The sequence below is a fragment of the Chenopodium album genome, chromosome 14 (genome assembly GCF_948465745.1).
Source record: "Chenopodium album chromosome 14, dcCheAlbu1.1, whole genome shotgun sequence".
NCBI lineage: Eukaryota > Viridiplantae > Streptophyta > Magnoliopsida > Caryophyllales > Amaranthaceae > Chenopodium > Chenopodium album.
Window position 1 is genome coordinate 5,567,491 of NC_137847.1, and position 22,718 is coordinate 5,590,208.

General features: G+C 35.9%; 2 protein-coding genes across 2 annotated transcripts; both read right to left on the reverse strand.

Moving 5' to 3' along the window:
• Window positions 1–217: 217 nt before the first annotated feature.
• LOC145579939 (uncharacterized) lies at window positions 218–9,783 on the reverse strand. The gene is made up of 10 exons (XM_081637247.1): window positions 9,226–9,783; window positions 8,500–8,658; window positions 8,299–8,421; window positions 8,003–8,161; window positions 5,486–5,578; window positions 4,970–5,086; window positions 4,401–4,475; window positions 4,094–4,260; window positions 2,564–2,908; window positions 218–2,441 (listed from the first exon to the last, which is right to left on the reverse strand). The coding sequence occupies exons 1-10, from the start codon at window positions 9,625–9,627 to the stop codon at window positions 1,082–1,084; spliced, it is 3,000 nt and encodes a 999-aa protein (XP_081493373.1). The 5' UTR covers window positions 9,628–9,783; the 3' UTR covers window positions 218–1,081.
• Window positions 9,784–11,448: 1,665 nt separating this feature from the next.
• Window positions 11,449–20,020, reverse strand: LOC145579940 (DNA (cytosine-5)-methyltransferase 1B-like). Its single transcript, XM_081637248.1, has 11 exons — window positions 19,686–20,020; window positions 16,704–18,204; window positions 14,536–16,204; window positions 14,205–14,391; window positions 13,953–14,064; window positions 13,710–13,857; window positions 13,422–13,619; window positions 12,942–13,220; window positions 12,688–12,849; window positions 12,258–12,476; window positions 11,449–11,998 (listed from the first exon to the last, which is right to left on the reverse strand). The coding sequence occupies exons 2-11, from the start codon at window positions 18,200–18,202 to the stop codon at window positions 11,867–11,869; spliced, it is 4,605 nt and encodes a 1,534-aa protein (XP_081493374.1). The 5' UTR covers window positions 18,203–18,204; window positions 19,686–20,020; the 3' UTR covers window positions 11,449–11,866.
• Between the last annotated feature and the right edge of the window lie 2,698 nt (window positions 20,021–22,718).

Consider the following 22,718-nt stretch of genomic DNA (forward strand, 5'->3'; position numbering starts at 1 on the left):
AGACGAGCATGACTTATAATCTCTTTCGGAGTTATCCACGTCATGAACGACTTGTCAATCAAGGAACGAAACTGCAATTAGTTTACACTTAGGTTGTGTTCTCTTCACCATATATAGTTATATACTACATAAATTTATTACAAGTACTTATTTACAATAGAATTAGACCAAATTAGATTCTCTTAGTTTTTAAAAGGAAGAAGTGACTCGGATTGGGACTAATCTAGCAGTTAAGTGAGCCACAATATTCCCGGATCTTTTTACATGGTTGCATGGTTCAAAGTAATCTCCCATAAAGCAAAAACCTTCAAAGACTCCTTGCCACTGTGACACCTAAGAGCTTCCACCATATCATCAGAGCCCCTTTCTCTCTTCGCATCGCCACCACTAGCTCCCTTCCAACATCATCCCTTATAATCATCTATGAACTTATATCTCCTAACCTTAAAAATATTCAATAATTTTTTCATGGACGTTTATGGTGATAAAATAAACATCTGATGCGCAAGGATGTGAATTTTAGTCTCACATCTCTTGCAACACCATATCAGGTCGTACAATTCAATTTCCTAGTAGGAGTAAGAAGCTGATCTTTGGCCGTTGCGACCAAAAACAAGTGGAATACCATATATGTGGGGAATGGGGTGATGTAGGACAGACACTGTCATTTAAGGTTTAATAAGAACCATTAACCAGAGGCATTTTTTACCATATTGGAATGAACAAAATTTCTTCCATGTTCTAACTCAATAATTTTTGTTCCTTTTGGCTGTTTTTTCATCTCAAAATCTAAAAGCCTAACAACCCTTAAAGTGTATGAAGTATATACAAGATGAACTTTAACTTTCCACAGAAATGAACACTTCACACAACCATCATCAATGGAGACATACACCTGAAGAATGCCGATACATCGTTTCTGCAAAATACACAAACATCCAGACAGGCATCTGATGGCAGTAGCATACCTTGCTTGCTCTACTTTACAGCATTATGCAGAATGCTTTACGATATTCAGATATTGGCTGGCAAAACAAGGGCGCAAATTATTAACCTGAAAATTAACTGACCTCATTGAAAACTAAATCCTTCTCCTCTTTATAGAAGTTTCATATAATTCCACTTTACTTGAATCAGCTTTCTCCAGGACTCTACCATGTGAATTTTCTTTTGTGCAAATTTTCAAACTTTCAATAGGCTCCTTACTGTATGAAGTCTGAGTATCTTTCTTCATTCTGATCTCTTCCAACTTCTTCAAAGCAGCAAGACGACAAGCCTTTTCAAGCTCAGCTTTCGCCTCATTATCAATGCCCTTAGAGCTAATATGCACCAAACTAGTTGCCACCATTCCAGGTGCAGTAGCTTCCTCATCACTTCTATAAACCTGTAACATACGTTCTTCATAAGGCCTTTTGTGGTCTCTTTCAGGTGCTGACTCTTGTGACATATTTCTATTTGTATCTGCAAGATCTGACTCTTTCTTGGACTTGGACCTAGACCTTGTTCTTCGACTCTTGTAAGATCTTCTCTCATACCTGCCAAGCTTATCTCCATCTGATGATTCTTCATCATTTATCACGTGTCTTGAATGTTGTCTACTATGTCTATGGTGTCTATCATCATCCCCATCACTCTCTGTATCTGTAGAGCCTGACTGATTCTGTAGCCTTGAGCTTCTTCTTACATCCTTTTTAGCACGTGTCTTATCCTTAAACCTCGAACTTTTCCTTCTTTTCTTTTGTTGCCTCTTTTCGACCTTTACAAGCCTACTATCATCAGAACATTGAGAAGCACTGCTGGATGATTCTGCTTCATCTTTCATCGTCCTAGATTTTTCCTTACTACGACCGTGTTCATCTTCCTCATTGTCCTGACTATCACCATGAGAATTATAATTTAAGGAGGCTGCCTCATTTTTCTTTGCAGTGACACGTTTATCTTTATACCTATGAAATTCATCATGATTCTTTTCTCCATAAGGACTCTTTCCCACATCAGATTTGTCAACTTTATTGTGGCGACATTCACGAGCTGACTCTGCAACTCCGTTCTGCCTACTTGAGCTTCTACTCTTGTGTTTATGGTATCTGTCACTTACTCCTCCCTCTGCAGTCTCGCCTTTGGAAGAAGTAGCATCAACTTTTCTACGTTTGTTGTCTTGGTCTGTAAACAATCTCTCTCTTTCCCTCTTTTTTGAGCTTCTCTTTATGCCAGCAACATATCCCTGACCATCAGTGCTCCCCTCTGATATATCAAAACGAGAATCTTGACAGGTTCTTCTTTCTTCTTGCATCTCCCTGTCAAGATTGTTGGTCTCTCTGTCATCTCCTCTGTGCGGACTGTACCTTCCGCGTCTTCTTTTGTAACCATCATCTTCATCAGAACAGCTTTTCCTATGAGGGCTGTCTAAACCCCTAGACCTTGGTCTCCTTGAATGGTACCTGACACAAAAGACTAAACATATATAACTTGCACTATTAAGCAGAAGTGTGGGTACATAAAGCATATAAGTTGGTAAATAATCAAAATTAAAAGGATTGCTCATTGATGGTAAAACACAAACATTTTTATAGCTTCAATTTTTCTATTCTTGTTGTCTCGGTCTGCTGACAGTCGTTCCCTTTCCCTCTTTTTCGAGCTTCTCTTCATGCCAACAACAGATCTATGACCATCAGTGCTCCCCTCTGATACATCAACATTATCAGTTTCATGGTGCTTGAAGCAACGATGATCTAGATAGGTTCTTCTTTCTTCTTGCATCTCCTTGTCAAGATTGCTGGTCTCTCTGCCATCTCCTCTGTGCGGACTGTGCCTTCCGCGCCTTCTCTTGTAACCATCATCCTCATCAGATAAGCTTTTCCTATGAGAGCTGTCTAAACCTCTGGACCTAGATCTCCTTGAATGGTGCCTGATACAAAAGACGAAACATAAATAACATGCACTATTAAGCTAAGTGTGGGTACATAAAGGTGATAAAGCGTTATAACAGTATGAGAAATGAAACTTTTTATTAAAAAGGAATCCTCATTGATGGTAGAACGCAAACATTTACATACATGTGAAGGTGAGTGAGAAGGCTGAAGGGGATTTTAAAAAATAACAATAAAGCAAAGAACAAGACTCAGCAAAACAAAATAATACACTTGTACAAGTCAAAAGAACAGCAAAGGTAGAATCTAAAATTTGATCCCTCACAGATCCTATCCAATTAATCTTATTCATTGTACTGCAAATTAACAAAATACAAAATTTTCCCCACAAAAAATGGCTGTCAAAGGCCTGTTTGGGGATGGGGGGAGGGAAGGAGGGGAGGGGGGGTTGGTAATAAGCCACCTCAGACAATAGGGGTTTTTATTCCTCATACAATGGATGTCAATTCCTTTGATGTCAGAAAATTCATGCATTCCTCTTTCATGTTTCACAACAATGACCACACTCAACTGTAGATTGCTCAGGGGCAATCCAGGGAAATCGAGAATATATAATATTCAAACTATTTTATACTACTGCAGACGCTACGGGCACTGTTACAGTCCAGAGGTATTATCTTAGTGAAGTTATTATAAGGCAGTTTGTAGAAATGAAAATGAGACAAGTTTATACAAAAAAAAAAAAAAAAAAAACGGAAAGCTCAATCGCTAGCAAATAGATTCCAACACAAAATTCTTCTGGTTTGATTACCTAAAAACAGCATCACTATGTTTGCAAGTCCAGCATAGACAGGAAAAGTTTAGGAAATAATAGAGCCAGGATAACCGTCTCAGCAACATCTATTAAGTAGGCTACTCTGTCATGATCCATATTTGTTGATCACTGCATCTGTAAAAGTCAATACATTTTCTGCTATATTTAGGTTCAATCATAATACTTTACTCACTATTTCACATAGCAATTTACCAGTTTGCCTCATATATTTGGTTCTTTATAAAAATTAAATAAACCCTCAATACATTTCCTAAGCAAAACAGTTGCTCACTTTTCAGAGAGAGAGCAATAAGCTAAAATTAAGGCAATATATACTTGAAAGTAAACATAGAAGATATGCAAATGGACATACATAGGCACATATTATCTTTATAAACTTATCACACACCTCAGACCAACTTCATCTGTGAAATCGTCACCAGTGTATCCAAATAAAGCAGCCATCTCCTTAAGCCAGTACCTCGGGGCTGGTTTATCCCAGTCAGCCCATTCATAATCTCCACCGGGATTTTGGAAGCAATGGATAAAGTTGCAAGCTGATCCCCGGGAACAACTCTGTTATAGAAAATGCAAACATTAAGATATAAAGATCACTGTTCATCATATTACTTGTCAAAACACTCTAAAAAGCATCAAAGGCGAAAGTAAATGGTGATCAAACCTGGGGAAATTCAATCCCAAGTTTGTGACCATACCTTGAACCTTGACTTCATATACTCCCCACAAATAGCAACCCTCCATCTTGTCACATTAATGAATTCACAGGTCAGCTGTCAAGAACAATTAGCAATTAGTACATAAATCTTCACTTACACAAGCATCTGCTGCAGATATCAAACTAATTATTTGGAATTTCCCCCAAAAAGTTGTGCAATTTCATGCATAGTAAATGTTTTACATGCAATTTTCTCATCCTATTTTTCAATTTAATTCTAGAACATCACGTGAGACTTATAATACGACTAGGAAATTCAATATTCTGTCCTCTAATAATGAAATTGAATAAGGAACCTATCCATTGCGAGCCAATTCCACATGATATAGTTCTCAGAATGAATGTATCCAACACCTTAGTAAATTGTGTATTACTTAATGTGAAGTGGTACACTAACTGGTTATCTTTTCGACCAATGGTTTAATGTAGAAATTGAACGGGTAAGACAAACAGAGCTCTGCGCAATTTATGTTGCCCTGATTTTCATATAAACACTACAAAAACTAGAATGTGAGTACTAATATATACTTAAAAACATGACTACCTTACCAGTTTCCCAGCAAAATACCGACCATTAGTAGACTGGTATGCAAGCATGGCTGATTCCAATGACTTATAATGTACATATACATTACCCCGCAAATGGGAAGAACCATTTTTGCACACCTGTGAAAAGCAATTACCCATTGAACCAGGTCAGGCTTACAAAAGTTCCTCAACAATACATCATGAAGTGATAATACATAACTAGATATTCAATAGAACAACTGATACTAAAGCACCAGGAAACTATTTACAGAGTACACAGCTTGTCTAAAGTTAGCTGACAATTATTTACTCTGTATGACATAAGCAAGTAGAAGTGACATGCTTCATTGACAATGCCAAAAGTCAATAAGTCCTTCAACCCCCTAACAACAGGAGAAAATAGAGTGGGGCAGCATGACAAACAACACAATAAAATTGAACAAAGAACTGTCTTAAGTAACTGCACCCAATTATGAATTGTGATTAAAGAGAGGTCAATAGAAGAAAACTGAGCACGTCCTTAAGCACTAAAATCACCTTGAAGTTCACAAGTTCTCCAAACTTCAAAAATTCTGTATGAACATCCTCGTAAAAGTCTTCAAAGCTCTGCTTTACCTCCTCATCTGTATGCTAACAAAGAAAGCAAAGCATTCAGCAATCACTTCTTCAAGTAAATGCGAGCAAGTAGATAAGATGTTTAAAATTGGAAGAAAAAAAAAATTAATTAAAATCTTAAAGAAAATTTAGTGCGTTACTTTGATCATCATTCATCAGTCAAACATAACAGAATACGAATGGGATCAAATAAAAGGCCACAGAAAAGGGAGAGCAATTTCACTTCCCCTTAGAACAAAAGAACATGATACAAACAGCAACAGAAGACATGTAAAGTGAACGAGGAGGAAGAGTATTTCTATGATTTGTTTCATCTTCAAAACAATTTAATCTGAAAGTTAAGCTGCATAGGCATCAACAGACTTCGCCAGTATGAGATTTCCCTTTACCACTTCATCTTAAGCACATTCTGAAATAATACTTCCTACCACTTCATCTTAAGCACATTGTTAAATTGTACTTCCTCTATTCCAAATTAGTTGACACATATTCCTTTTTGACCCATTTCTATCTTGGATAAGTTTTAATACCAAATTTACCTCTCACTAATTTCACTAACTCTGTTTCAAAAAAAAATTCACTAACTCCTCTTCTCTCTTCTACCATCACCATGATCAATTTTCCTTATTGATCACAGCATCAATCTTCATCATATTTCCCTCTCCACCTCCACCGCCATCACCACTACCATCAAATCTCTGACAATGACCACCACTCCAACAGATCCCCTGCGATTCAGCCAACCCTATTCACCCTTTCTTTCTTTCCCTCTCCTTCAAAAACAAGAAGCCTTTTTTAATGGCTAAAATCTCAAAAGATATGAAGGCTCAAAGCAAAATTGTGTGACGGAGTTTATCAACTTCATCACTGACAAAGCCTCCCACGAGTGTTATTGTGTGAGTCTCTGCCCTAACTCAATCCAATTTTGAAACCCTAACTCGATTAGCCACTCTCTATCTCCAATCTCTCTCCTTTGACTTCTATGGATATTTTTTGAAAGGGGATCCAGAAATCCCAACCACCCAAGATGACGATAAGGAAGGGAGTGGCTGGCAGTGACAGGTACGATTGTGAATTGTGAGGTTGACGATAGTGACATTAAGATGGCAATAGTTGGGTTGTGACTCTTGTGATAGAAAAGGAAAAGGGATAAGTTTTATGGTGAAGAAGAAGATGATGACAGGGATGGGGTTGGGATGGCAGAGAGTAGACGGATATTGGGGTGGTGGTGTGGTTCTATTAACTTGCCAAGCTGATTGGCCAAGCTGCCAAGGTGAAGGGTTGGTTGGTAAGGTTAGGGTAAACTGTGCCTATATATGTATTCCAAAAAGAAAGGTGTCAACTAATTTCGAACGAATGAAGTATAGTCTAAAACAAATGATGTTCCTATCCACAATACGAAACTAGTTAAACATTACGCTGTTAAATTCATGACTTCTTAGAATGATGGTTTTTTTAAAAGAGGCACAAAGGCATAGCTTAACTTTCTTTCCTTTCTTGTACTAAACTTATCCGACACATGCATCAGGTTTAATGTTGGGATATGCTGTTTTTCCTAATTGTAAATAATGACATAAAGATCAAATAAAAGATAGAGCATTAATTGTTGCTTGTGCTGCCTTGTGTCTGCTTCCTTTTAAGTTCATTAGACAAAGATATGAGCACAAAAGGTATCAATACTCTCTTTCTAGCTTGTCACAATCAATAGTGATTTTACAATATAGTATATTACATTATATACTAATATACCATTAGAACTAAAAGAACAGGCCAAAGGCAGAAGATTTCCAAGTCATTATAAAAAGCATGTGTTGCCCAGAAATGCATATTGGATAATGTTGCCTATTAAATAAGTTGTCTTAGTTTATTTTTCTTCATAATAGAGGGTTAAGGTTCAAACCTCAACTTCCTAAAAAACATTTTAAAGTTCCACCATTGCAGCATGTCAATTGAAAGCAATGAAAAGAAAACCGATCATGATATAATGGGATGTAGCTCAGTTCTCCATCTTCAGCGCCTACAAAATTCCCCAGTAGACTATTGGCTGTTAAGGAAAGTACCACTCATTTGAGCAGGACTCTGATGACATCAAAATAAGGACAGAATTCATTTGCTTAATGCAGTTATAAAGAAGCAGAATTATAACCCTAACATTCCATAAATAATGTTTCAGTGACCAAAAAAAAGTTGAAAACAGGATATAAACTTCCATTTTAATAATCTCCACCTCACACATTTGAATTGTGAGCTTGATTAGAGATGTCTAGTCAGCAGAAAAAGGTTCAGCAAGTGTACATATTGGGCAAGTAAGCAGACTCAACCACAAAAAACCGGCATCTAAAAACATGCAAAAGAATAAATATAAGGGGGGTGGGGGTTGAAAGCTAGATAAGACGACATTCAGGATACAAGAACCACCCAATGGCTTCAATAACAGACCTCAAGCCCTTCATCCTGCTCCCAAGCAAGACCAGGACCATTGTACATATTCTTAATAAGTATTGTACAAGCTTTATCTGGGTAAAAGTGAACTCTGCTACACCGTGCTCCAAAGCGACAAACCCCAGTTTTTAGATGGAAAGGGCAATGTGCTTTATCCTGCCATAAAGAAGTATCAAAAGGAGATCAGGTGAGGGAAAGTGCAACATGTTTCTCCTTTCACATGGTTGAGAACATCACGCCTAGAAATAGAAAAAATAGAGATGATGTGTAACAGAACAAGTATAAACACAAACCTGCTCAGTTCCAAAGTTGGGAACTTGTTGTGCAACACTTTCTAGAACCTCTTTCGCACTCCTATAATCTTCAAAGGCTTCAGACTGGGGAGCAAGAGGGTTCGATATTGGTCTTTCACTTTCCTGAAAAGTTCTTTACACTTTAGGATTGATACTATTTGCCAAACCCAAAAGTGCCAACTTATTATCCACATCAATTACCTGATTTTCTTTTAGAATCTCAGGAGCTTTCTTGGGCACCCTGATTTTTTTCTTCTTAACAATTATCTCGTTTCCTTTCCATATTATTTCTGCTGGTCCTTCTTCTATATATTCCCAATCATCATCTTCATTCGCCTCACCAGCATTCTCATTATTAGCCTAGCAACAAACATTCCATAAAACATACATTTAGCAAAACTGCAAAAGAACATGAATTATCTAGCACCTATGATAATATTACAAATTATATGTAACGATATAGAAGAGAACGATTACACACAAGATGAAAATCAGTTGGTAATTTGGTATACATATGAAAACATATATAATCATGGCAATTAAATTCCTGAGAACATGGAAAATGTTTTTAGCACACCAATTAAACCCCCACATTGTATATTGAACACGTTTAGCTCACGCCTTAGACACGTTACATTCTTCGATTATTACAGTAATCAAAACACCGTTGATTAACCATCTCTCAAATACTAGAAAAAGGATCAAAGCACCACCAACATTACTGCTCACTTCAATAACAGAACTAAGATCATATATCATCAAACTACAATCATAATACTAGTCATACCGGCAATTCCAATAACTACATAACACAGATTCTCGAAAACGAAATGCACATTCGAAAGCATTCGAGTTTAACCTCTACACAACCTCAAATTCAAAGCAACTATATCAATCAAACATAAACAAAATTCAAAGAATACAAACCAGCTCTTTCTTCGATTCCTCATCGAGTTTACGCCACTCCTCTTCCTCCTCCTGCTTCTTCTTCTCCATCTCCAATGCTCGAAGAAACTGCCTCTCTCTCTCCTCAAACACCATGCGCTCCCTCGCCATTCTCTCCCCTTCCTCTTGCTCCAGCCGCAGCAATCTCATCTGCTCTTCAGGATCATTCAATCGAGCTTCCTCCTCTTCTCTCTCCTTCTTCGCAATCTCCTTCCTCACTTGCTTCCTCTTCATCTTCTTCAATGCCTTCCTCTTCTCCTTCCGACTCATCGTGGCCATTGTTATACTGTTGCCATTGCCATTGTCGTTGTCGTCTTTGATCGTACTTTTATCGATTTCTCTCTCCTTCATCTCCTGCTGATTGTCTTCCATTACTGCCATCATCTGAAGAGGAAATTGTTTCAGTGAATCGATTAAATTGGTCGCATCATTTCGTTGGAGATTGATTGAATTGTACACTGTTTGGATTGATTGCGAATCCCTAAATTTTGTAAATCCCCAAATTCTCGGAAGAACCCTAAACTGAAGTAGTACCTTTAATTCTATTTTTGGAGCTGATGGCCTTAACTCCTTAAGCCCTTAATTGATGCCAAAATTCTTCAGCCAGCATTTATATTTTATTTTTATTTTTATTTTTTATTTTTTTTTAAGGAAATAGAGCCAACAAGGACCTAAACCTACCTACTCCGAGTTTACACCCGTATCCCACGAGTAAGTATAGGCTCATACCTGGTATGGTCCATACCAAATACTTTAAGTATTAAGGGGGTGTTTGTTTAGGGGGATAAAAAAAAAGGGATAAGGATAAAGGATGAGGATAGAAGAAAAGTAGTATTTGTTTAGAGGGATGGGGATTAAAAGGGAGTTGAAGATATGGATTAAAACACCCTCTTATCCTTCCACTTCTATAACTAGGAGGTAGTATAAGTGTAAGGGATAAGAAATAGGCTAAAAATACCAAATTACCCTTAATGAAATTAATAGGATGAGGAAAAGAGTAGAAGTTTGTAAGGGTATTTTTATAATTTTACTACATATCCCTAATTTATTTCCCATACTTACTAAACATGGGATAAGAATTATTTATCCTTATCTCACCTATCAATTCTCTATCTTTATCCTCCCTCCTTATCCCTCTTATTTCTATCCCTCCAACCAAATGCCCTATAAGAGTTTGGAGGCTTGTTAAGTTGTTATTAAGTTGTAAAATTGACTCCGCAATTATATAAAAGATTTATTTAATTGTATAACTAAATAACTATTTCTTTAGCTCGTGTGACATATAACACTATTGATTTTAACGAAGAGTATGACATATGACAATATTGGTTTAATTATTATATATTCCGTACTACATAATAGGTATAGATTGTATACTGCATATTTCATGGACAATCCTACATGAAGTGTTGATTACTTAAACTGATCATAAAGATAATGTTGGATTTAAAATACTCTTGGCAAACGAGTTAGACTTAGACACTTAGGTGATAATGAGGTCTTGAAGTTGATGCTTGGATTCTCATACTCGGTACGAACTAGACTATAGTCCTTACATTTGTTTTTGTAATTTTATTCTTTCCCTTCGAATATTAGTTACTACCTCCATTTCATATTTTTTTGCAACTTTAGGGTATTACTTGACGGATATAAAATATTCTAAAGTTACAAAAAATATAAAACGGAGATAGTACATCAGTTACATAATCCTTGCATAGTTACATTGAGATATTTTATATCTATAGTACTATATAAAGATAAAGGACTTCTTCATCAATAAATTTTATTTTTCCGAAAATACCCTTCTACTTTTTAAAAAACATTATTTACCCACAATTAATAATTAATTTTAAAAATAAAAAATAAAAAAAAAACTATCCTACCATAACTACCCATAAACATAAACCATTATTTAAAAAAATAAATAAATAAAATAAAATAAAAAAGCCTATCCTATAATAACTACTCCACTTCTTTCACATAAATGTATATCTTCAACTGTTCTTACTCCCTATTGAAAAAAACTACTCTTGATTTTTATTTTTTTTATGGTTAATTTTTATTTTTTTTTCTAATTTTTTATATCGTACACGCATATCATGTACCTCTTGACTTGCTTGTATAATTGTATTAAGTTTCTCATAAAACTATGAGCATTTTTAAATTCATTCTAATAATGCTTACAGAATTAGGCTATATAGATAATAGGCTAAACAAACCTGACATGTCATTTTTTTCTGTTCACAATGTACCAGCTTCTTTTTTTTTTAAAAAAAAAAAAGAAAGAAAAGTTATTGTATGCTAATAGAAGGTAAGTTTAGAATACATGCAGCTATAATCACTCAAGGTTGAGTACTTCATGTTTAAGGATTGTGAAAATCGCCAACTTAAAATAATGCTGAGGTTCATTTTTTCACTGCTCAATACTGTGCAGTTCATTATATCCTAGACAATGACAAGCTGAAGACAATTCATCTCATCAATTCATCACAAAGTTCTTAAATTGCTTCTACCTATACGGGTTACCCACGCTAATTACAGTTTTTAGGGACTCTATCAAAGGTATAGATTAGATATTTATGCAGCCAGATCCAGTACTGGGTTTGACATGATATTGTCAGACTCAGCATTTCTTCTCCACAGCTTCTTTGAGTTTCCTACCCAATGCAAAGGCCAAGGGTGGTGGAACTGCATTACCAATTTGCCGGTGCCTATGTTGGATGTTGCCAGCAAATTTATAGCTGTCTGGAAAACCCTGCAGTTGTAAATAAAAAATGTTAGAATACTTTTTAACTCACCAACAGTCGATAAAAATGAACATTCACAAACATTTATTCGTTAACCTTGATCGTAGCTTTTATATTGATCAAAATCATACAACTAGAAATGTGCTTTTAAGATGGTATAATGGTCTGTTCAAAGAGATGGGACTCCCTCCTCTAAGAGACTAAGAGGGTATTGGAATTATGGCCTATAAAAGCACCATGGATAATCAAAAGGCTGCAATGACTTACTTGAGATCGAGCACATTCACGAACTGTGACTATTCTATCTTGATCAGGATGAAAGCACATCCCAACCTTGCCCATAGGCTGTGGATCAGTAATAGAGGTCGGAAAGTTTCCTTCCCAATCCAATCTTCCAAATAGACCCTTCCACTGGTTGTGCCTTTCTGCAGTGTTTGGCAGGCACCAAGGAACTAAATCAACCATCTGTCCAGTAGACAGCTTGACCTGCAGACAGATATGTTAGTCAGGACATATAATTACACTAGTTGGGCCTTTTGGAGGCCAGAAAACACACAAATGTGACAAAATCATAACTAACAATGACTACAGCATTCAGTTACAAACAGTTCAATGAAAAACATTCAAAGAAAGACATCAGCTATGTAAATATTTAGCAATTAGCTCACTGATCAGGAAGGTCTGATGGGAAAAGTACCTTCTCATCTGGCAGTTCTCGCCAGTCAGCACCAGGGCGTTTGGGAATTCTTTGGCAGCGAATTACGTTTAACTCGTTCATTTCTTTTGATATATGATCAGTTAAAGCCACCATATCACCTCGGATCATCTTTTGAAACCAAGATATAGGCTCATTTTTATACTGTGAAACAAAATAAATAAATTGTAAGGTGCATTTTCAAATTAGGGTAACTGATATGGGGCGGAAAATGAATGTCAAGCAAGGCATCTTACCTCCATAGTTGCTAGAGAAGCCCCATTTTCTACAGCAGGGAGATCTCCAATACTGTCTCTAACAGTAATCGAACGAAAGGGGGCACCAGTTGCTGTACTCCGCACTGCAGCATACTGGGTATTGCTATCTAGGGTGACCTTGAGCTCTGGACCAGCAAAAACATGCATTGGCTCAGGCCAATCAGGCAGTGTCTCCTCAGGAGATGCAGCCCAGATAAATGCACGTTTACGGGATTGGGAAACACCACAAGCTCCAGCTTCCAGAATACCAAATCTTACCTGACAAATTGTTCCACCATAAATTCAGAAGTAACACAGGAAGAATATGGGATATCATGACCTTCTAAAAGAAAATTTACATATCCTGAGAAACACATTCTAATTTCTGCCAGTCATAAGTACGCTATTTCAGAGCAAATCTTCAAGGATGCAACCTAATACCAAAAAAAACAAATATAGAAAATTGACAAGACAGACTACCTGGTAGCCCATCTCAAGAAGAGAAGCCAGGGTCAAACGAAATGTCTGGCCTTTGTTGAATGACACGAAATTCCTCACATTCTCCAAAAGAAAATATTTAGGACGGAAATAATCAGCAAACGATAAGAAAGCTAGGATCATTTCACATTGAACCTTACTCCAGGCACTTTTGTTAAACCTATTCATTCCAGAAAACCCCTGCAACATAGTGAAATTAAGATGATTAGTATTTCTCAATACATCGGAAGCTGAAAGCAGGGTTGAGATAAAGGAGAAATGTGCATATACCTGACATGGTGGCCCTCCATTTATAAAATCTACTTGCCCAGGTCTAGGTAAAGCATTTATTTCCTTCTCATCAAGCTTCTTTGCCTCCTCTGATGCTTCAGGAGTCGTTAAACAATCAGCTTCATCCCCACAAGCTGACATGATTGCACTGTACAAAACCATTGAGATGAGTACTGATAGAATATATATATATATATATATATATATATATATACAAACACAGAATTCTAAAAAAAAGCATACCTAAGGATCACATTGCAATTGTTTATAAACACAGAAGCCTCTGGATGATTGAGCTTAAATGCTTCACCAGCAGGCTCTTCATACTCAATAGCCCATTTGGTTTGTGATACACCTGTGGGCAATAACCAGTGGAATTTATTAAGCAATAATAGACATACTCTAATCTTCTGTAAGAAAACACACAGTGAGATTCACATGTGCACTCAGGCAAGTAAGTATAAGCAATGACAGAAAACTGTGCAATCAAGCTACCTGATTTCTCTAAACCTTCAGACAGACCACCACAACCAGCAAAGATATCAAGAGTGGCCAACCGCTTCTTTGAAGATTCATCTTTTTGTTTGACAGGTTCATCATCCTCAGTTTCTATAGCCTTTCCCTTCTTCCTTCTTGACATGGATTCGTCAACCATTGAGTTAAGCCTGACATTGCTAGGCAGCTGCAATAGACAAATAAAAAGTTAGAAGGATGCTTGTTGCATAGCCTTATAAAATATGTCGACACTAAGATTGATGAATTTATTATTATGTTCCAAAATTAATGCACTAAATAATTTTATCTATTTAAAATATGTAGATTGCACCTGTTTAATAGCTCCGCTAACAGGATCATAAAGATGTTCGCAGAAGAAGACATGCTCATAAACAGCAGGGTAGGTAACTGATGACAGATCATTCTTTCTTCTGACTTGACACTTCCCTTGGACAGCAGCTACTGCCAACGATTGTATTTGCTCACTGAAGTAAACCTCACGAATGTCAGAACGATAGGCTTTCTCTGCTGAAATGTCTTCAGGTCTGAAATATCTCCTGACTTTAATTTTTACGGACTCAGGATCAACTTTTCGAGAAGCCTTAGGCATCACAATCTCTAAGAGCTGACAAATCACATAGGGTTTCAAGCCCACATTCCTGCTACTCTTAAAAGTTTCGCTGTCTTTCTCATCTTCAGCAAAATATCGTGGGGCTACATAGAAAAAGTCCTCAACATTGTACTCAGCTCCTTCGTAAACAAAGCAAGTTTTAGACGAATTAACCTTAAGGGATTTCTGCTCCTTCTCAGCCTCTTTAGTTTTGCAAGCAAAGCAGACACCATTTCCACTTCCCATTGTGTCTTTTGGGAGACAAATAAATGCACCTTTATCCGGCTGATAATAGCTTTTGCAGTAATATTCCAATGGCAATCCTTTGCACTTTCTCTCCTCTGCATTTGTCTGGTCAATCTTGTCATTTACAGCATTATCCTTCCGGTGTTGATATCCCCATGGCACCTGGCAAAACTCAATCTGCACACTTTGTTTAACATCCCCCAACTCAAAGTCTAAGCAGTTTTCAGTCAAGAACACCTCTCTCTCATTAGCAGCAATCCCAAGAACTGTTTGAGATCCTCTCAGCATCAGTCGTCCATGGATCATTTTCTTGCCACCTGATTTCTCAAACATATATTCAACAAAATACATAGGAGGCAGTTCTACTGATTCATCTGCTTCAATAAGGACACAACCCCCAACAACAACTAAATCTCCAAACACCTTAGCCTGTTTGTAGAAGGTCTCCCTGGCACTGGTTTTCAGAAGTGGCTCTCCTTCCCATTTAATGTCCTGAGATGAACAATTGAGCTTTCTATTCCCACTTGCTTTATGGGTTTTGTCAGGTTTCTCAACAGAGACACTCTCTTCTTGGTCCTCCTCAACAATTTCTTCCGATTCTTCTTCCTCCTCCAGAACTTCTTCCTCTTTCAGTTCAACAACTTCTTCCTTGGACTCTTCCGGTGAATAATTTGAATAGAATTGTCCCCATATTCTGTTGATCAATCTAGTGGTTGTGGCTGGCATTAATTTCCTTTTTGCAACAGGAACCATTTTAGCCACTGGATTCAAGTTTGCACCTCTCCTGGTCACAGCCTTTTTCTTCACAATCCATTTTGTGTGATGCCTTGTAACCATTTTATCATAAAGCCCAGTTACAAAAGGACAGTTCCGGATGGTATTATCAGGATACTCTACAAACTGTTGCAGTAATATCTGGCCATGGACCACCACATACCTTTCTACCATGCCTGGATTAGATGATATAAAGGCAGGGTGGTCCTTTCCAAATTCTGCCACTCTTTTGATAATTTCAGCAAAGGATAGACGTGCCACACGACTCTGCTCCTTTAACAGTGTAATGATGCTAACAGTAAGCCTTGCTGTTTTCATAACTGTTTCATACCATGGAGCATATAGCGGTGATGGCTTTCCAAGCCTATACCTGTAAAGACAAGTTACGAAACTCATAAGCACGATCATGACTCAGCAGAAGTGGAGAGTTGAATAAAAACATCACCAAATAACTCTTTATGGGAGGGCCAATAAGAACCAATTTTTTTACCATATTAGAAAAGTTCATCCAAATAAATGCAACATGAAATTACCGGTGGTATTCAAGTGAACCTGACTTAGTACGGTAACAAAAACATGAGAGAAATTTGTTAAGACAAACAAGGATTGGTTTGTAGATGTGAAACCACGATAAACTGAAATTTATATTCAATGCTGAATGAAGTTTTTCATCAAGCGATGACAGCATCCCAGTGAAAATGAATATGTTAGCCTAAACTATCATAAAACTGGGCCCGGAAACATGATGCTAAGATAAATCACAAATGAAAGGTAATAACATATAAATTATAGGATTTATAACAATGAAAGCCTTAAGTCTCAACATTTAAAAAAATTTAAGCTAATTTCAAATAAGAAAAGAGGTATACCAGGCCATATCTGTTCTGATAGATATAAAGACCATGGAAGCTCCAATCTCAATCATCCATTCCTTTATCGAGCTCAAATAGATAGGAATTCCACCCACATCCTGAGCCTCAGAAGAAGCTGATGAAGATTGATCGTCAGCATCAAGACAAAAACCACTCCCATCATCATCTGTGACGATCCCTGACCCAAATATGGTAACATCAATGTCGTCACATGGCTTCATTGGAAGAAGTTCCAAAGAAACTAATCTTGAGTCGGAGTTATAAAGTGACCAATTATGAAGCATGCTTCTTGGTAGCTGATCTGGATCAGTGACATCCATGTCATTGTCAAAGATGATGTACTCATCAGTCTCTTCATTGTTAGGCTTGTAGTAAGCAGGGAGAGGATAGTCAATTGCAATCTCATCTTCATTAATCTTGATATAGTACTTGTTTGGACCAGTTTGGCGTCTTCCCTTCCTTTGATTCATAGACTTCCATTCCTCTTCTTCCTGTAACAATCTGGCCAATTTTGCATCCTCGTCCTCTTCAGAATCAGGCTTTTCAGACTCATTTTTCTTCTCTACATCCCCAATCTTCAAACTCCCACCAGAAGACAGGTTTACAGGAATCGTGGTTTCTTGTGCATATGCCATATTCTTTTTACACTCATCACGAAGGGTGAGAAGCACAGGTAGATCAGAAAACTTCTGATCTTTCTTGTTGGATGTAATGTCTAATCCAATTAGCTGGTTGTAAATGAAATCACCCCGTGAAATAATGAATTCTTTTATGGAAGCACCTGGGGGAAAATTTTTACTGCCACTCATTGAGCGAACTAGAGAAGCAATCAATTCATCGAGAGCTATATCCGGGTTACCTCCTAGAGACTTGGACAGTTTCTTGTAGACTTCAATGCATGCACGTGCCTTCTCATAAAAGAGTCCATATATTTTCTTGTAGGAGGCAGCTGGCTTTCCACAATCATAATCACCTAACTCTGTGGATATCCAGATGGTTGGTTCACCATCTTCATAGCCAGAGATATCCCATGTTTCAATTCGACCAAAGCCTTCACATCTTACTCCCTTGTCTTTACTAGGGTCACCACTAGGCTCTAGTGGCAAGATTACACCAGTAATAAACAAGTCCGTAACTTCAAGAATCTCCACTGGTTGTGCTTTCCCATCCTCATCATGAAAAATGAAGTCTATGAGACGACGATTGGGTCTAGGAACATCATGGCCAGTGGTCAAGCCAATAGCAGCAATTTCATTTTCAACAATGGGCACCCTTTTTGTATCCACGAGGTGATCTTTCTCAGATAGACGAAGATTTTTTTCCTTAAAGTTGGAACATGCTGCAGCACGCTTTGGCATTCTCCGAGAAGCCAATGCATTGATCTCATTTCTATCTCTTTTTTTCTGTTTTCCTTTTGAGGTTTTAATACTAGGATCATTTTCTTTAGAATTATCAAAAGCCACAACTCTGGTACTTTCAGTCTCTTTCGCCCCCATTCCTGGATATGTAAAGAAAGTAAATCATTTAATGAGAAACATGCTGAGATGATATCTTTACAGGCTACAATCTTTGACAAAAATGGGACCACAGACATTCTCAAAACTACTAATTAAATAAAGGTAACATTGAACACATGATAGTACAATCAACATTTGAATCCATGTAGTTTTGCTGATGCATCCATTAGATATAAATGCATCATGCTTGAAAAAATATGAATAAACAACTCTAATATAACAAACCAATTGCATGATGTAAAAAATGAAAACAATTACCCAAAAAAAAAATAAAAAAAATAAAAAACATTACACATAACAGTGATAACACATAACAGTTTAGGTTGCTTCACTATTGGCAGTCTCTTTGTCTTACGTTAGTTACATGCATGATTCATCACAACTCTTAACATTATACCAAATTCATTGACCGCTAGAGAATGGAAAAACACGCACGTACACGTACACAAGAATGACTGGCAAACAAGAAATTTAGAAATGAGTGTTAATACAAGATCATACATACCAAATAGAAAAAAATAATGTTTAGCTAACAACTCAAATTACAAGGAATTTCTTCATCATCTACGTTCTAGCATTTCTCATATCACAATACTAAGTTAACAGCCATCATTCTCATAGAATCACCCACCCCTTTTTTTCTTTTTTTGTATTTTAAGAATCCATTATGATGAAAGGTGAATGCTTTTCACACCATGAAACCAAAATTCATAACCAAATAGCCAAATAGGTAAACCCCTCTACGCAATCATGAAGCCAACACTAACATCACCCATCGTGTCCAAACTCCATACACTAGAAAAGACCCTCGGGTATGAGATTCCATTACTAAAAAAACTCAACCAAACAAAAAAAGTAGATGGAATGGATTCTAACTCCATTTTAACTCATTCCAAATTATCCAACCAAACTACCCCTAAGACACAATCAAGTTACCACAATCATTGAATTAAAACCCATTAAACCCTTTATTTTGACCCAAAAACTCATCTCACTACCTCTTGAACAAAACGAAAAACTCAACTTTGAATAAATTAAATGAATTGCTTATTAAAATTCATCTAAAAATCAATTGGAACAACCCCAATTCTCCATCCATCCCCTCTCAAATTCCTCCCCGTTTTTCAAATGAAATACCCCAAATCAAAAGTAATACAACCACACAATTACAAAAACAAAACAACCCCACATTTTTATAACACAATCACAAAACAACCAATTCACCAAACACATTTTTACAAATTAGATCAAATTAAGAAAAACCCATAATCAAAAAAACAATCCAAATGAAATAACGCAACAAAAACCCAAATCCAATCAATAAACAACAACAAAAACAATCAAAGTCGGCTACACAAACCATGATTCTACCAAAAATTAAAATAAAGATCCCAACTTTATTTTTTTAAAACATTAATAATTGAAATGAATTCTAGGTTATTGAAGAAAAGGGTAAGACTACCTTATCATAAACAAAAACCCCAGCAAATGGAACTATGATTTGTGTACGGTGACGTCGGCGACAGCAGGCTAAAGACCCACCAAGGAATGCTGGTGTGCGGCGACGGGGGTGACGATTGCTAGGTCACAGAAGATTGGATTTGTTGATTCTTCGGATAATTTGGATAGAATTGCTGAGTGAGAAATGATGTGTATATGCAGTGAAGTAACGCTTTCCCTAATTTTTCAAATTGCCGCCATTTTTTGTTGGGTGTTTGTGAAAAAGAGTTAATTTTCAAAATGGAGGGAAAGTTCCATTTTTCAGAATTATTGGTGTTTTTTCTTACAGAGATTGCTTTGACTATGGATGGCTAGGTAATCAAAAATAACCATGGAGCTTGTTTTAAGCTTAAACAGTTAGGGTTTACGTAATTACGACGTAAAAGTAACATAAAATAAAGTACGTCAACATATATACTATTACTATACAATTGTGAATTTATGTTAAATACGTAGCTAAAATAGATACGAAATAATAATCTAATTTAGGAAAAATTTAGTTGTCATAATAACTAAAGCGCACACGCGCGCGGATACAAAAAAAAATAATGTTTTTTAAAGATCCTTAGAACTTAGCTTTGAATTAAATACCATGTTGATAATGAGGAGTCAAGGTGAATGGGTGACTAATAGCAATTCAAAGTCATAGTCTCTGCATTAGGTCATGAATTATGAATATAGGTTTTTTTTTAAGACATGAATATAGGTTTATTAAAAGGATTGATAATATATTTGATCTTGTAATTTGTAAGTTGTAACCATTATTAACACGGAAATTTTTTAATGCAACTAAGGTTGTGAGCGTATCCAATACTTGTAAAGTAATTGGTTTAGTAAAAGGCGAATATGGCCTAAACATCCTATTATATTCCTAAATAACCAGAATCTAAAGAGTGTGTCAATGAATGTACTAATACAGGGACTCATAATCTCATCCCGACTAATATAAAGTCGGATATAATATGATACTAGATGAAGCCCGTGCGATGCACGGTTTATTTGAATTTTTTAAAACATTTTTTTTTAATTTTTTTGCTAAAATTTGTTACATATTTAGATAAAATTTCCAATATCAAAAGATAATATTTTATATTTAATTAGTTTAAACTTAAAAATTTTATTCGCCAATTTTGCTTACATGGCATTTGTATTATTTAATTCTAAAATAAATTAATAATCTCTTATTTGATTGGCTACAACTAAAATTTATAATCTTACGTAGCGCGCTAAGAAAATTAAATCCTACGTGGCTCTCTAAAAACTCGGGAAAAAACTCCCCTTTATATATATATTAGATTAGATAGATTAGATTGAATCCAATCTATAAAAGAGAGGTCTCTGTGTAGTTTTAAGTACATGTTAAGGCCTCCACCTCGCCTAAGCTTCCCTAGTTGGCAATATCCCAAAATGATGAAAAAGCTTCAATTAGTGTGGTACAAAGATTGCAGAACAAATTCGGAATCGAAACGCCTCGATGAGAAAGCTCACTATAAACTAGTAACTCTTTTTTAACAACTTCCACAACATTAGTTTCCACACTGGTTGTATGTATGAAAGGAACAAAAGATTTCCCAAAATGTGTTAATGTTGAAAGAAATTAAATTTTTCTGGTAATGTTGTCATGTAACAAACCATACCCAATTTTAATCGATATTGCCCTATAACATAAGTCAACTTCAGTGACAGCCTGTGACTCCACAACAAAAATTATAAAAGCTACCTGTGGTGGGAAACAATCTAAGACTTTGTTAGAATCCCACCGCTCTTAGTATTATTAGGTTTCGCACTATTTGATGACTTTTCAAAACATTTAAACTAATAAAGGTTCATTTGTTATTGCTGTTTTTTTTTTTTTTTTTTTTTTTTTTTTTTTTTTGTATTTAGGGTCTATTCTCTTCAGATTATTTCCAATTCAGCTCAGCTCCAATAAGTTCAGTTTAGTAAAGTTCTTAATTTCCTTCTTTTATAAAATATTCAGTTCAGTTCACTTCAGTTCATCTCACTTCAGTCAATCAGAACATGCGCTTAGTCTTTCAAAATCATATGATATATGTCATATACGAGTAATGAATCATAAAATTAGTCAAATTTATTAAAATCATAATAATTTTGAAAACTAACTATATAAAAGTGGAAACAATTTTTTTCTTGTTTCCTGGTTTTTTGGTACACTTAACATAACTAATTTACGTAAAAATTTGTCTTGTACACCACAATATTTTTGGTAACTAAACGTTCAAATGAAATCCCTTGGAGCTCGTTGTTGAAAAATCTTTCTAAAGTATGGACAGGTTCAATCACTAGAAAATGAGTGGTTTTCTAATTAACTTTTATCAAGGCTTAAATATGTTTAATATGTAGTGATTACGTAAAATCTCAAACTTAATATTTGATTTATTTATTTTTTTAAAAAAAAATCCCTTTACGGATGAATGCATGTCCTGCAGCATCAACTAACCCAATCAAAGGTATAGGTTTTATTTTAACTTCAGTAAAATATTGGTGGATTGTGAGTTTAATAGAATCATACAATATAAATTCTTCCACTGCGAATAAAGAGAATACTACAAAAGTATTTACGAAGAGTCTCATACATATCATCCTGTGAACTAAGTCTACTAAACAAAGTCATCAATTTCGATTAAAATGATGTTTTTAACACAAAAAATATATTTATTATCATAGCATGATTTTAGTTTGAGTTGATATAACCCATAAAAATAAAAAATAAAAATTAACTCAATTGTTATAAAAGCTAATAATAAAAAAGACTTGATGAAACACTACAAATAATAATAATAATAATAATAATAATAATAATAATAATAATAATAATAATTCTCGAAAGTTATTTTTACTCCCGAAAACATAAACCCTAGCCTCCTTTTCTCTCTTCTCTCTCCTAAACCTAGTCTCCATTGTCAATTTTCAAGGGGCTTCCATCGGATTTCACCGGTGGAAAGCCCCAATCTTTATTTTCTTTTAAGCCTTTTGT

Bases quoted from the DNA above. Each gene is read 5' to 3' on its own strand.
- LOC145579939 (XM_081637247.1), bottom strand. From the start codon at position 9,627: ATGATGGCAGTAATGGAAGACAATCAGCAGGAGATGAAGGAGAGAGAA. The intron at 4,261-4,400 runs GTATGGTCACAA...TTTCTATAACAG, and splicing joins ATATGAAGTCAAGGTTCAAG to AGTTGTTCCCGGGGATCAGC. The intron at 2,909-4,093 runs GTGTGTGATAAG...CTTTTGTATCAG, and splicing joins ACAGATGAAGTTGGTCTGAG to GCACCATTCAAGGAGATCTA.
- LOC145579940 (XM_081637248.1), bottom strand. From the start codon at position 18,202: ATGGGGGCGAAAGAGACTGAAAGTACCAGAGTTGTGGCTTTTGATAAT. The intron at 12,477-12,687 runs GTACTTTTCCCA...ATCTGTCTGCAG, and splicing joins GAGAACTGCCAGATGAGAAG to GTCAAGCTGTCTACTGGACA. The intron at 11,999-12,257 runs GTAAGTCATTGC...TTACAACTGCAG, and splicing joins GTGAATGTGCTCGATCTCAA to GGTTTTCCAGACAGCTATAA.